Genomic DNA, 14,192 nt, shown 5'->3' on the forward strand with positions numbered 1-14,192 from the left:
TTCCTGGTCTGTGGTGTGCGAAAGAGGAGTTTCCTTCTAATTTGTGTGGAACAGAATGCGTGGTGATCAAAGCAAGAAAAGGCATGATCCATGCAGGTCAAGATCGCTTGGAACTCCCTGTGATATAAAGGGGGCGCATGCCAGCAAAGTTACCCCATCGGAGCTCCTGACAAGCTGAACGGATATTAAGGCTCCCGAGCCAAACGCACAATCATTTTGGCACCTGTGCAGCTGTCGACTCCATGGGTTTATTTGCCGGTGGCCCCGGTCAGCCGCGCGAGTGTGTATGCATGGCCTACAACCAGTTGTGGGGATTGTTGTCACCCGCCAGCTGCAGTACGTTTCCTTGTCTTTGTGTCGGATGGCTGTATCTCCAGGGCAGCATGAGAACAGTGCGGCATGCAATGACTGTGGAGGCTAGAGCAGGAGGCCTTTCAGCAGGGAGAGACATGTATTGAAAAGGCTGTTCAGGTCGGCTTGAAGTTCCCGTGGACAGCTGGACAGCTTTTCAGGAGGTGTATTGTATGTCTTCCAGATCATGCGGAGCATAAGTGTGGGTGAGGCCGGTGCGGCACAAGCAACAGTGTCCAGGGAAGTTTCAGTCCTGGAAGATCTGCTCTGACAAGGAGAGTACCGAGCAGGCTCTGCATCTGCTGGTGAGACAGTAGCGTTCACATGTGCTTTTGAGAGCATGTGTGTCAGGCGTGATTAGATCCTCCTGAGCTGAATGCGCTGTACTGTCGGGCCAGCACCAAAATGGAGCGCCTGCCCCTTTAAGATTGGTTCGAAAGGGGATGTAGCAAGAATGCATACAATAAAATAGATAAGTAAAAAACACTCATGCATGTTACGATCACGTCGTCAGAATCATTGATCTCATTCAAATGAGACCAAGACGTGATTTGAATTTGACAGTGTATGAGCGCATTATTTGCCTGTCAGGGTGAATGAAGATCTTAAAATGTAGATTTCGAGTGGTTTATATGTGCACACCTGGCTGTGAGAGCTTATCTTGCAAGCATGTTTAATCATAGTGCACAAGAGACTTCCAGAGGCTCAGCGTGTACACTTTCATGATTGCAACTGTCAAAGCATCTCCACCTTTCCCAATCTCTTTCATGGCTGTGCAGCCAAATTTGCGCGATATATTCCAGCCAAAACTCCACAAGTGACGGTGACAGGTGTGATCATGATATATAGACCTTCAAAACTTAAGCTTGTCACTACTGCGACACGTATGTACTCGATCATGCTAGCTACAGCGTGTGAATCACAATAGCAACTCCAGCTCTCAGATCTGTCTGGACCCTCCTGACAGACAACGTCAAACGGACAAGCTCGCAAACGTTTCCTGCTTGCTCGGAAGTGCTGTTGACATCACTAAGCGCAGATGTTCATAATTAAATATCAACAGTACCATTCAACTTTCTCTCACACACCCCAAAAGAAGTCCTTCAACGCACTCTCGTTCATCATGCATGCGTGTGACGCGCAAAGAGCTACGCACTCTTCTGATCACTTCCAAACGCTCATCAGAGTGTGAGTTTGCGCCGTCTGTAGCGCACGCGGCACGGCTTGGGCCCAACCACCATGGACTCAAAGTCCTGCTCTGGGAAGGGGTCCACCAACTCAAAATCAAAGTTGCGCAGCAGCACGCTCCAGATGGATTTGATCTGGCCGGCACACACACCACATAGCAATGTCAGTCCCCAGCAATGCCCACCAAAGCAGTCATGCGCATGCCTGCTCATTTCGCCGTGAGCAGCAGTGCGTGTCTTCTAGGTGCTATGAAGTGGGCACTGGCAGAGGGGGATGGCAGGCAAAGGCAGCATAGGCGGTGTGGTGATCGAGAAAAATGCCGCAAAACAATTGTATGTGTGACCCTGTGAACACCGAGGTACCAAGCTCTTCTGCTGTACATGAAGGCACCTGATTTTAACAAGGCACCAGTGACAAAAAACACGCCTGGCCCGGGCAAAATATACAAGGCGGGATGAATGGCACCTGGAGGATGGCGAAGTTGGAGCCCATGCAGCCGTGGCGGCCGCCGCCAAAGCCGATGAAGGAAAAGGGCGCCGCCTTGTCCTCCTCGCGCGGCGCCACAAAGCGCTCCGGTTCAAAGTCGTCTGGATTGCGGAACACGTGCGGCAGCCGGTGCGCAAACGCCGGCGATGTGGCGACCACGTGGCCCTGCACAATGAAACACAGCACTCTTGACGCGTGCTGTGGACTTGAGATGCCCACTGCTGATGTAACAGTGTGCATGAAGGGAGTGCTGATTCAAATGTGCATGCGGTCTGGCAACTGCCCGGCAATAAATTGTGATCAACCCCTACCAGCCTTCTGGCAGCTGCCATATTATAAGAATAAATGCACAGGAGCATGCTTGAAATGAAGGCTCTCTTCAATGCGGTAAGCCCAAGCGTGTCAGGTAGTCTAATACAGCTCATCTCTTGCGCACGGCATGTCCATACAGCACCCGTCAGGCTGCTGAACTCAAGCTATGGATCTGAAAGCCCTGGCATGCTCCTCAACTGAATTTGGTCAGTTTGACATTCCTCGTCTGCCAGGGAGAGTCAGCTGCGCGGCCTTTATTGCTGCTCAATTGATCTGGTTTGTATGGAACTACTCAGTTGTTATCTGGACTTCCCGGGGAGAGTCAGGTGCTGTCAAATTCCAGACCAGGGTGAAGTTCCTAAGGTCTTCCAGAGGGAGTAAGGTGCGTGGCTTGCCTTGGGGATGACGTGGGTTTTGCCGGTGGAGGTGGTGACGGCGAAGGGGGCCTTGGCGGCGCGCAGGAGCATGATGAGCGGCGGGAAGAGGCGCAGCGCCTCGGTCATGTTGCGGCCCAAAACCTCCATGTCGTTCAGCGCGTCTATTGACAGCTCCTCCCCTCGCGCGCGCACCACCGCCCTCTGCTCCTCCTCCGCGGCCGCCCACGCCGCCTGCCGCCATGCACACGCTCTTGATAGAAGGCATACTATTACTGAGCCATAACGTGGAACGGCCAGCTCAAGGCAATTGCTCAGACCTCTCCCCCTATCTTGACACCCTCTGCACGAGACAGCCATCTGTGGCCAAGGTGCTCCTCCTTCACAGATGAGTACAAAGCATTTCAAGCATTTCAAGCATGTCATGTGAAGAGTAAGAATTATAGTTGTGATCTCCTCCTTGTATGTTACGATGATAGAACAAGGGCTTCACACAGAAGAGCCCTCCTTTGTTCCTGTTGCGAGGGCCGTTGGAGCTGTTAGCAGCCCTGTGCCCTGTCAGCTGGGAGCCCACGCACATCAGGCAGCATGGTGGCTGCACCTTGCTGCGCGCACCTTGTCGCGGATCATGGTGAGGCCGGTCCAGGAGGAGGTGATGGAGGAGGTGTGCTGCCCGGCAAACAGCGTCGCTATCAGCATCCCCGTGATCTCCTCGTCGTTCAGGTACCGGCCGCCGTACACCTGCACATTTTACACTCCCTTCAAACACCCCGCGCGCTGCTGCCTTCAAGAATAAGTCCTTGGGGTGTAAACACATCACATTCAATAATAGAGAAAAACAAGACGAGCACGCCAAAAGCATGAAAGTTGACACCCTTTGAAGAGCGAGATGTGGAAGCAGGGGGCTTATAGTGAAAAGGCACCTTTTCATAGCGGGAGTCGATGAAGGACTGCAGCATGTCGTCCTCCTTGCTGTCGCTGCCTCGCCGCGCCTGGATGATGCGGCTGAAGATGCTCGCCAGCTCCTTCCTCGCCCTGCACGCACATGCACATGGCCACAGCACTTCAGCCTCGCTCTGCAACTGCCCCTCGTCCTCCACCACTCCTAGAGCAAAAATACAACCAGCACTTCAGCCACCCCTCTCTGCATGTGTGCCCTGCCCCTCCCATCGCGCCTCTGGCCCAGAAGCCTGTATTATAGCTCCCGAGGTAAGTTTGTTTCATTAGCTGAATTCATCCTGAACTGCTGTAGCCCCAGCAGACGCAGAAGCATTGCAGAAGGCAGGAGAGATCATGAAGATTATGTCATGGGATGTTCTGCACCTGTCGCGGTTCCAGTGGGCGGGGATGGGAAGGTAGGGGAAGATGACTGAGATGGGCAGCATGCCCATGTCCAGGTCGTGGAACAGGTCTGCCACCTGGTTGAACATGCTCTCGCGCACCTCCCTCCCTGCATCGCCAGGCTCATCATCTTGCTGTCACTGCTATAGGATCCAGTGCTTCACACATGCATCATCTGATAGCAGCGGCATGCTAAGCTCGTTGTAGCAAGCTAGGAGGTCAGCAAGGACCTGTGTTCTGTTGAAGCTCTTGCTTGTGGGTGGGTTTTGGGGCATACCCATGAGCGTCCTTGAGGCTGTCAGGATGATGAGCTCAGAGAAGGTCTTGGCGAAATCAACTTCGCCCTCGTCCCCCCACTTGGCAAAGTAATCCTGCACCAAAGCTTCACACTTTAGGGAACTTTCCGCTCGGCCGCTTGGGTGAAAGTCTTTCAGCCCATATCTGTCATGCTTTGTATTGATGCTGGAGTGCTTGTAAGACCGCACCTGTGCCTCTTGCACGAAGTATGGCACGTAAAGCTTTAGCTTCGCCGACTTCAGGGCCTCTGCAAAGAATTTGAACTGCTCTGCCCGGACCTGCATCATGCATATTCTCTAAAGAATCCAGAATCATAACACACACACCATGCACGTCAGTGCTGAGCAGAAAGCACAGCCGACTCGTACCTTGTGGTCCACATCAAAGACCACACCCTTCCCAAAAGTAGGCACATTGAACTCATACACCTGCGAAGGCATTCGGAATTATTTTGGGTGCTGTATGGCGATCCCAAGAGTAGCAGCAGTTGAAAGGATGATGTCACTTACCTCCTTCTGACTCATCTCGTCGTCATTGGCCTTGAAGAAGTGGCCGGACACATGAGGCCCTAGCAAGAACGTGAACTGCTTGTGCAGGACAGGGACAGTAAAAACCTCGCCATACTTCTCGTATCCATCTGCCATAAGCTTCATAGGGCCCTACATCATGCATGAAAATCTTTCCACATGCATCTTTCGTTGGGTGCAAGAAGCATGTGAACAAGATCACTGTCTAGATGCACCAGCAATACGCTCTCATTCTTGCTGCAAACTTTTTGAGATAACATGATCCAACAGTTGTGGGAATTTCTTTGCCAGTGATGAGATGAAAGCGCCAACTCACGCTTGCAAACTTCATGATGCCGCCAATAAAGGGGAGTCCCTCAAAGATAGGCGGTGCCTTTGTGGGTAAGCTGTTGCTGATCAGTCGCAACGTGGCGATAGCTAAAAGGAAGATTGCTGTTGCCCCCACATAGAGTAAAGGTAGGGGCAGGGCCCTTAGTTCACTCAGATCAAACATGTTGCCCGAAACAAAGTAGGCCACTGTGCTATGCTGCGCACAGATTTGGCTACATTCTAGATCTGGTCATTAAATTGAGCACTTTTTGGCGTGCAATGATGCAGCGTTGTGGTTTTGCGGGCCCAACAGTATTGCATCAACGGGTGCCGATCGTTCCAATAACCTCCGGAGGATCCACAACCCCCAAAATTTTGTAAATGATAAATAGAATATCAAGCCCTAGAATCGTGCACTCTTGCTCAGGTGCTTTATCATGCATTGTGACACTCTCAGGTACAAGATGAGAGCAGGTATATCTTGGATCGCATCTGATAACGTACATGCGGTTTTCAAGCCACCATCGTGCAGTGCAGTCCTGCAGAAGCTGGCCCCAGCCCAGATCCAGCCACAGTCTATTTTTGGGAAACGACCAAATACGCCGCTCACGCGTACCCGACGCAATACAGCTAGGTCATATAGGTCATCAGGAACATCTTTGATAGTAAAGGGGGTTCAAATGTCTTCAAATGCCAAGACAGTACTTGTGCCCATTGCTACTGGTTGTGAAGAAATGGAGGCGGTAAGATCTCTGCAAACCCATTGATTCGCATGTTGGAATCTTCGCCTTGTATTCTAAATATCGATTGTGCTCTCTGTGAAGGTGATCATCATCGATGTGCTCCGTCGTGCTGGTGCTGATGTCACTGTAGCATCAGTCGAGGACAGTCTTCAGGTGACTTCCATATTGGATCAGAATGCAAATCAACGAGCGCGCAATGAGTACGATGTGCAACGGGGACCATCCCAGTTTCACCTTCACCAAGATGATGTGGGCTGCATCTACCTGCAGGTTGAGATGTCTCGAAAAGTGAAGCTTGTGGCGGACAAGCTCATTGGAGATGTTTCTCAGGAGTCTTTTGATGCCATAGCACTACCGGTGGGTGCTGCCTGACACTGACACCTTCCCCTTCCAGTGATAGCATCGGTAGCCAGACAGATCATAATGGCCTCTTTCTGACTCTCTCACATGAGATTACTGTCTGGTGCGAAGGGTGGCATGCCCGGTGCAGAGCGCTTGAGCAAGTCTGCAGCACTCCTGCAGATCTTGAACGAGCAGATCAAGTCTGGGAAGATCTGGTCTGCGATCTGTGCATCGCCTGCAGTTGTATTTGAGAGCCAAGGATGGCTCAAGGGCAAGAAGGCTACTTCTCACCCGGCATTCAGTGATAAGCTCGCCGATCAGAGGTGTGCTGCATTTTCCCCGTTGCAGATGGAAGGGCAGTCATGCGCGCAAACATGATGCATGCATGCCTGCTGGACTTGGGTATTGCTTCATTTGTGCACAGTACTGATCTCTCTCTGTGAAGTCAGAACTCTTTTTAATGGACTGTGCAATTTTGCTTTTGCAGTGAAGTGCCTTCCAGGGTCGTGGTAGACGGCAACCTCATCACCAGCCGAGGTCCTGGCACAGCCTTTGAGTTTGCCCTCACGCTTGTAGAAATGCTGTACGACAAGGGGAAAGCTGAGGAGGTGGCTGGTCCGATGGTGATGTACAAGAGAGATCGTGCAAAGGTTGCTTGAGCGCGAGCCATTAAGGCATGACAGTGTGCGGGAAACAGCATGTATAGAGTGCATCAAAAGACCTCCTGGAGTGGATATAGATATTAAGTGCTTCGAATATGCAATTGTGAGGAGTTGATGAATCGTCTTGCCCTGACAATTACGAATCATGTATCGATATAGCCACGCTCACAAGGTGCTATGCAATTACGATGTAACATCGATTCTTACAGCTGTCCTGATTCATTTTGCTTGATCTATAGTGGAAGCTCAAGGAAGTTTACTGGTCCTCGTACCATAAAATGCCCGGCATAACACAATCTGTAGGTCTCATGTGACAGCACTCTGTTTCCGGGCTCGTTTCTGCCCGCGGCCGCCACTCTGGGCCGCTGTGGCCCCTACATCAGCCTCACCTACAGGCTCCTGTACCAACCCCTGACATGCGTCTACAAGCGCTGTGCTAGGAGCGCTGTCATGCTGCAGAAGGCAGGATGGACCAGCTGCCTCATTGCCCCTTGAGGTGTGCGCTTCTGCTGCTTGCTCGCTGCTGTCTGCTGCTGCCCCTTCATCCATAGTCCCTTTGCTCACAAGTAAACCTGCACAGAAAATAGCCCCCGTGACCTGCATGGCTTGAGTGGGGAAGACGCCGTAGGGCACTCAGTGACACTGGTTTGAGCCTCAATGGTTAGATTCAGAGATCAAAGATAAGCTCAGGATTCCATTTAGTTGAGGCAGTTGCAGGTGCGAAGGGAGCGCACCACAGTCTTCACCACCAGAATAGTTGGTTGCAGGTTCTGTGATTCTGCTGCAGGGAATCTGCGTTGCACTGCCCTGATGTGTAGGCAACAATGGCGTCGTTGCCACAGCAGCCGCCTCGATCGTCTCTATTCTTTCATTGTGCAGCAGCAAGATGTTTTGCACCTGCACCATCAGGCAAATTGCCACATTTCAAAAGGGGGTTATACTTAAAGAATGCAAGTTGCTGTAGCAAATGCCCCTCTGAGCTGCATTATTTTGGGGTCCTTCAGCGTCACAGAATATCCTGGATTCTCATCACCTTGATTAGATCGGCTTCCAATTGCTCCATGCGTTCCATGAGATTCTGCTCTGAGGGAGCGCTGGCGCCGGTTGCCTGACTGTGAGAGGGGAATTGTGGGGCAGCAGTGTTTACAATCACGCCAGAGGGGTATTCCTCCTGAGCATCCCTGGCAATTGCCCGAACCTCGCACTGTCCCAGCTGATGGCTGCAAAAACAACCCGTGAAGTCGGCAACGCTGCAATAGTGTGCTTGCAAGGAGGGAGAAAAAGTAGTATGGAATGATATATTCAACGAAATGATATGCACGTTGTGCAAAGGCAATGCATTTGCTTTCTGAAGATGGACAGGCACCTGTTGATTGCTTTGGCATCAAAAGAGAAGCCCCCTTCAAGACAACGCAGACTCTCGGGTGTTCTCAGGTACAAGCGTCCCACGGCTACGCCGCAATGATCGCACAGCACCGAATAATAAGTGCTGCACAGACAAGTAAATTTTGCTAAGCAGGTCAAGAAAGGCAACTATAAAAGTGTGGGTTCGACACTGCCAAAGCTTGCTGTGCCATCCAAAGAAAAAGATCAAGGTTGATACTAACCTGTCATTCCCAGATAACAAGGAGCACTTCTGCTGTATTTTGTCGATTGCAATCCCAGTAGCACCTGCAAATGCACGGCTTCAGAGCTGCAGTTTCAAGAGTCAATCAGAGGTTTGCAACGAATTTCACCTCTACCTTTCATGACAATGAGCTCGATGTCCTCGATGCTGCAGATAAACTCCTGGGAATCCGTCAAAATCCTGTGACACTGTCCGCAGGTGAAAACCAGAGGTGGTAGGATGTCTCTGTTCACTTCCATGACCGTCGTCGTCCTTGAATAAGTATGCGAAAGGGGTCTTTCGATGTATTGACTACATTGCTGCATTGGCTGGACTCTTCCCTCACTCTCTTCCAAGGATTTCGGTTGCAGGGTGACGTCATAGCATGCACTTCTTGACTCACCCAAGATTCCATGCCCCGTGCATGGGCCAGTGTAAAAAACTTAAAATGGTCTACAGCTGGCTAGTAGTGTGTAGGCAATCACAAAGAGGGCTCCTTCAAAACACAGGTCCTGCATGGTTATAGCCGCTAGCGCCGCATATGCGCAGCTGCAGGCCCACCGGGTGGCTGCCATGGCCACTTGCAACTACAGGGCGCATGCGCATTAAGACCACCAGTAACCTGTCAGACGGCTGCAGTGCTGGTCAATTGCATGCTGCTCTATCAGGCCTTGGGTCAGCAGGCTTCCTGCCGGGCTTCCTTCAGTGAACACAGAACCACCTAGCCTGCTTCAAGCTGGCCCAGGACCGGGTCCCTGCAATACAGCTCCTCACGTTTGGAAACTCCCCAGAATTTGAATCTTCCGGCGTTCTTGACATGATAGCATTCCATGGCAGCACTTACAATTGTCTGACCTCATGGGCAATGAATGTCCAAATGCGATCAATACATAAGGTTACGGATTCAAGGGCATTAAATACAGCAAAGTCATCTCAACAGTAGTGAAGCAGTCATAGAACTTTATTGTCTGGGTTCAATTGCAACCCCGTTACTACGCTCAAAACTTCCAATGGGGTGACCCTAGAACACCGCAAAACCAGCATATCAGCACGATCAATGGTTGCCGATCATGCCATCAGGACAGTGTTGTGAAGCAGCTTCTGACTTTTATCTGTGAAACAATAGCTAGGAGCTTGCCAATCGGCATCAGGCAAAGTCTCATTGACAACAAAGCTCAGTATCTCGAACTGGGCCCCGTCAAAGAATATCCATCGCACCTGCACACGAGATGGCAGTCAGCCTTGACTTTACAAATCAGAAATTGCTGAAAGGATGCAGAAATGACGGTTACCATTGCACTTTGCTGGAGGAAGCTCACCGGCAAACCAGTGTGGACATCAGCATAGTATTTTATAAAGCCATCGGCCTTTGTCCAAACATGTGTGTCGTGAGCATCCACATTTTCTGTTCCCAGGTACGTCGCATTGGCCAGCCAGTCTGGCGTCAAGATACCCACAGGGAAGGTAATCTTTCGGCATGTCCCCTCCTCCAGATTAAAATAATAGCTGGTGTGGTTGGTGTACCTGCCAAATCAGGGCATTATCGTACAGATTACACTGCATGGCAGGTACGAACAGGATGGCTTCAGGGAACAGAGAGTGGCAGAGAGCCTCACTCGATGTCATACAGAGTGGTCCCAAGCTGGGAATGGATGAGGTTTGCATTCCTCCCTCTCTGCCACTCATAGTACAGATCCACAAGTGCTAGGCTTCCACTGCGATTCTGCACAGCCACTGCATGGAACGTCTCTGGCCATACCGGTGGCTCTGGTGGGACTGTCAGAGATGTGGCATTGCTTCCACCAAAAGATGAAGAGAGTAAAAGCCAGCAAGTCAAGCAAATTGTAGCTGATCTCATAAGATTCATAGGTTCCCATGCCCCGACATGCTCAGGAGCTGCACGCTGGAATCTGCTGTTGATGTCAATGCTCATGATGTGCACCATGCTACCAGGTAATTACCAATTGAAGATTCGAACTACAAATAAAACCCTAAAAGCTTGAGTTTGTGGAGGAACAGCACTGGATCAGGTCAGATCCCTGGGACTCAAGCCTTGGGAGACTGTTGCTATTGTGCCATCTAATGCACGCCAAACAATGAGAAGACGAATTTTGAAGGATCCTATTGCTTTGGACGTGTATATCTGGAGAGACTTTTTGACCGAGGGTCATCATGTCTCATCATCTCAATCATGTCTAAATTTGGCTCAGGGAGTGCAGCGAGGCGCGCTGTCCATCGGAAGCCTGTTCAATTTCAGAAGAAATGTTCTGATATATTCGTTTTCATATGGGGCTCAAGCACCTCATGTGCAGCAGAAAGTAGGCTTCTCCGCTAAACCGTTCCCAACTCATCCCCATCCTTTGACTCATTTTTTATATTTTGCGACGTGCCGAGAACATCAGCAGCTATAAAAATAACATTCTAGTGAATGCAAGTCCTGAAAACACGGTTTGCGCTCCACGTGGTCAAAAGGGGACTCAGGTCCTTCAGCTTCCCACACTGTGAGAGTTGGCGAAATTCGCTTGCAGGTAGCACTAGAGGAAGATCAGGACTGGTATGTCTGTCCCAAAGTCTTTAGAGAGCACTTGAGGTTCACACAAACACAGGGCAATATGCATTTTGACTGCTTGTTTGCCAGCTTCATGTAGCTGCCAGTAGTTTCGTACTTCAAAGGGGCATTGTGCTTGATTGATATGGTAGTGTGTGTGGTTCAGATTTGTATGGCGCAGAATAAGAGAGCAAAGAATCAACATAAAGGGGCACAGCAGCAAGAGTGCAGCTCATCCCAGCAGGACACTCAGCTACCTGCTCCAGAGAACGCTATTCTGATAGATGGTAGGCATTGCTTCCGCAGACCTCCTATACCCTTGGTGAGGTCAACAACACTAGACAGGAGCTCGTGCAACAGTATAGAATCTCATGACAAGTTTGCCTGACATGACAGGCAGCATTTTGGAAGGTGGAGGTCAGATACTGCGCAACTCGGCTGCTCTCTCAGTCATCATGCAAACTCCCATCAGCGTGGAGAAGATACGGGCAGGGTATGCTACTTGCCTGTCAATTTACCGGTGCCCAGCACCTTACTGCCATGCCATCACTCCCTCTAGGTAATCTTCATAGTGGGTCCTCTGGACAGCTGGGACTGAAGGAAGAAAGAGTGACTAAAACATGAAAAGCTGTCCTGTGATTGCAGCCGATCCAAGCCTGGGCTGAGGCCGCAGCATCTGGCAGGCCTGAGGCTGCTGGAAAATCTCTCAGGAGGCAGGCTTTCTGGGGGCGTAGAGTCCTCCAAAAGCATTGTGCTGGAGCCTGCTGCCCTGCAGTGTGGGAACTTTGAGGGCAACACTGGCACAGCTGGCAGCTGCACTCTCCTTGCACAGGCAAGTCAGCAGGGCAGACAGTGTGGGTTGAATATCAGCTGCTTTGGCTACTATGACATTACCACTCTTTCTGCAGGCGTGCAGATTTAATTGCAAATTGACTGAGACAGCAACTTTATAGCACATGGTCTGACTCTGTCAGGGTTCTGTGCAGGCCGCGCTTCCTTGCCTGCTGTTTGCTTCACCCACAGGCACGCAAGACATGTCGGTGGTGGGCCTCCGAGGAGGCACAGATGCATCCATGGCCCCGCCCGTGGGGTACATGCAGCACATCCTTCTGCCCACCCTGCGCCGCCTGTTTGACGTGGACATTACAGAAAGGGTGTGTGCCAAGCTGCTTTGACCAGTCTCCCCATTTATGCGCCGTTCTTTTCTTCACGTTTTGCCAGGAGGCCTCGCATGACTCACAAGGATGGTCACGGGCCCTAGAAGGGCTGGCCTGACTGGGGCGCTTCAGAGTTGAGCTCTGCTCGCATACAGCAGTATGCAGCTCAGTGGGCACCTGAAATAATGTTACTCAGTATCTTGATCCTGTCTTTCTTGGGTGCAGTTGGAGCGGCGGGGATTTTTCCCGAAAGGGGGTGGCCACATCAGCCTGGAAGTTAGATGCCTGCCCATCGGCGCCAAACTTCCGGCCTTCAACCTTACAAGTAGCAGTGATGTCACCAGTGTGAAGCTTCTTGCGTTCAGCGCGGGGAAGCTCAAAGGCAGCCAGGGCGGCAAGCCCAGCATCGTGGATCGCTTGGCCAGCTCAGCTATTGACGTGCTTAGACAGGCAAGTGAAAGATGTTCTGCACTTTGCTGACCTGCCAATGTCCCTGTTGCATGCAGTCTTCCATTGCCTGCTCTAAAACCAGTAGCTTGTTGTTGGAACTGGTATATTTGCATGCATCCACTTCTGTCTCAGGTATGCAATGTCTGATGCGCTCATTCTGCAGAATCTTGGGCTGGACATTGAGATCAGCACAGAGTTCACAGAGGAGACAGAACAGTCAGCATTCGGCAATGGGGTTGGCATGCTGTTGATCGCAACAACAAGCGAGGGCTGTCTGCTGGGTGCCGCTGCCATTGGGGAGAGGTGCAAGAGCTCGGAGCAGCTTGGCAAGGCGGCTGCACAGGAGCTCATTAATGACATATATGCTGGCGGCTGTGTGGATTGCTGGTGAGAGTAATGCACATCCTTCAAATACGCATTTACCACTGGCCAGGCCATTTTTGCCAGTCTGTCGCTTACAACAAGGAGGCTGGTAATTCAAGCCCACTGCAACTCAATATAAGATGCTTCTCAATTGCAAGGTAGCGTGAGGAGCTCAACCAGGGAGGGTGAGAAGAGTCATCTGAGAAGATGGTTGAACTCCTTGATGAGATTGTGACACACACAAGATACCTGCTTACTAAAAAACATATGTGCTGCAGGCTGCAAGACCAGCTGATAATCTTCATGGCGCTGGCGGATGGGGAGTCCAGCATGACGTGCGGCGAGCCCACCCTGCACACTCGCACGGCCATGGTCATCGCGGAGCAGCTGACAAGCGCCAAGTTCACTGTCAGGCGGCCGGCCCCCCGCTCGCAGGAGCCTTGGACCATCTCCTGCAAGGGTGCAGGAGTCGCTGCTGGCGGCCATTCATCTGACTTGTGATGGCACAGCAGAATCATTTTTTTGGGGAATGCTGAAATGGCAACGATGCTGAACTCAATGTCTGGAATAACCGTGAACCCATGTACAGAAATGCGAGCGCGTTCCATGAGTTACAAGGCCTTTGTACATATACTTGTAGATCTAGAGGTATGCAGCCATCAAGGCAGAGCGGGCGCCAGAAGATAGGAGAAGAAAGGGCTGACTTGGAGGTGTATGTCATGCAACAACAATGCAGTGCAACAATGACGTGATCCCTGCCCAGGAGCACATATGTGCAGGAAGTAGTATTGTAGCATGTAGAAAGGAAGTTCAAAGCAAATAATTTACAATGTGAGAGCTAATCGCAACCGTGAAGCAATCAAAACTATCCCACGCTTGTGCAAACATCAGATCAAAGCGGATGCATAGTCAAGGCCACAGCCAGTCAATAGAGAATGTTACACATTCTCAATATAGCTGACTTCCGCAGTCAGCCTAGCGTTCACCCCCCACCTTGCCATGGAATCCAATATCTGTGTCCATACATGCCTTGGAGCAGAGGGAGTAGGCACATAGGCACAAAAGCACGTCCTTCAATTATTTCTGACACCCTCACATATGGTGAGGAGCTGATCAAAGCAATCAACCACGTGTCT

General features: G+C 51.0%; 4 protein-coding genes across 4 annotated transcripts; 2 read left to right on the forward strand and 2 right to left on the reverse strand.

Moving 5' to 3' along the window:
• Positions 1-21: 21 nt before the first annotated feature.
• On the reverse strand, positions 22-5,477 carry COCSUDRAFT_54016 (sterol 14 desaturase). Its single transcript, XM_005646029.1, has 11 exons — positions 5,193-5,477; positions 4,859-5,008; positions 4,718-4,777; positions 4,538-4,627; positions 4,330-4,423; positions 4,035-4,161; positions 3,635-3,746; positions 3,327-3,452; positions 2,733-2,945; positions 2,005-2,190; positions 22-1,673 (listed from the first exon to the last, which is right to left on the reverse strand). The coding sequence occupies exons 1-11, from the start codon at positions 5,367-5,369 to the stop codon at positions 1,533-1,535; spliced, it is 1,476 nt and encodes a 491-aa protein (XP_005646086.1). The 5' UTR covers positions 5,370-5,477; the 3' UTR covers positions 22-1,532.
• Positions 5,478-5,649: 172 nt separating this feature from the next.
• COCSUDRAFT_33697 (hypothetical protein) lies at positions 5,650-6,929 on the forward strand (the record flags this gene model as incomplete). The annotated part of the gene is made up of 5 exons (XM_005646030.1): positions 5,650-5,928; positions 6,010-6,081; positions 6,199-6,285; positions 6,400-6,593; positions 6,758-6,929. The coding sequence occupies 5 exons, from the start codon at positions 5,650-5,652 to the stop codon at positions 6,927-6,929; spliced, it is 804 nt and encodes a 267-aa protein (XP_005646087.1).
• A 2,677-nt stretch (positions 6,930-9,606) lies between these two features.
• On the reverse strand, positions 9,607-10,396 carry COCSUDRAFT_17537 (hypothetical protein; the record flags this gene model as incomplete). Its single annotated transcript, XM_005646031.1, has 3 exons — positions 9,607-9,756; positions 9,858-10,062; positions 10,155-10,396. 3 exons carry the CDS (start codon positions 10,394-10,396, stop codon positions 9,607-9,609), a joined length of 597 nt encoding a protein of 198 aa, XP_005646088.1.
• Positions 10,397-10,818: 422 nt separating this feature from the next.
• Positions 10,819-13,873, forward strand: COCSUDRAFT_33699 (RNA 3'-terminal phosphate cyclase). Its single transcript, XM_005646032.1, has 8 exons — positions 10,819-11,092; positions 11,253-11,373; positions 11,483-11,579; positions 11,732-11,918; positions 12,073-12,240; positions 12,469-12,693; positions 12,857-13,080; positions 13,335-13,873. The coding sequence occupies exons 2-8, from the start codon at positions 11,259-11,261 to the stop codon at positions 13,555-13,557; spliced, it is 1,239 nt and encodes a 412-aa protein (XP_005646089.1). The 5' UTR covers positions 10,819-11,092; positions 11,253-11,258; the 3' UTR covers positions 13,558-13,873.
• The last annotated feature ends 319 nt before the right edge of the window (positions 13,874-14,192 follow it).

This window comes from Coccomyxa subellipsoidea (assembly GCF_000258705.1).
Source record: "Coccomyxa subellipsoidea C-169, whole genome shotgun sequence".
NCBI lineage: Eukaryota > Viridiplantae > Chlorophyta > Trebouxiophyceae > Coccomyxaceae > Coccomyxa > Coccomyxa subellipsoidea.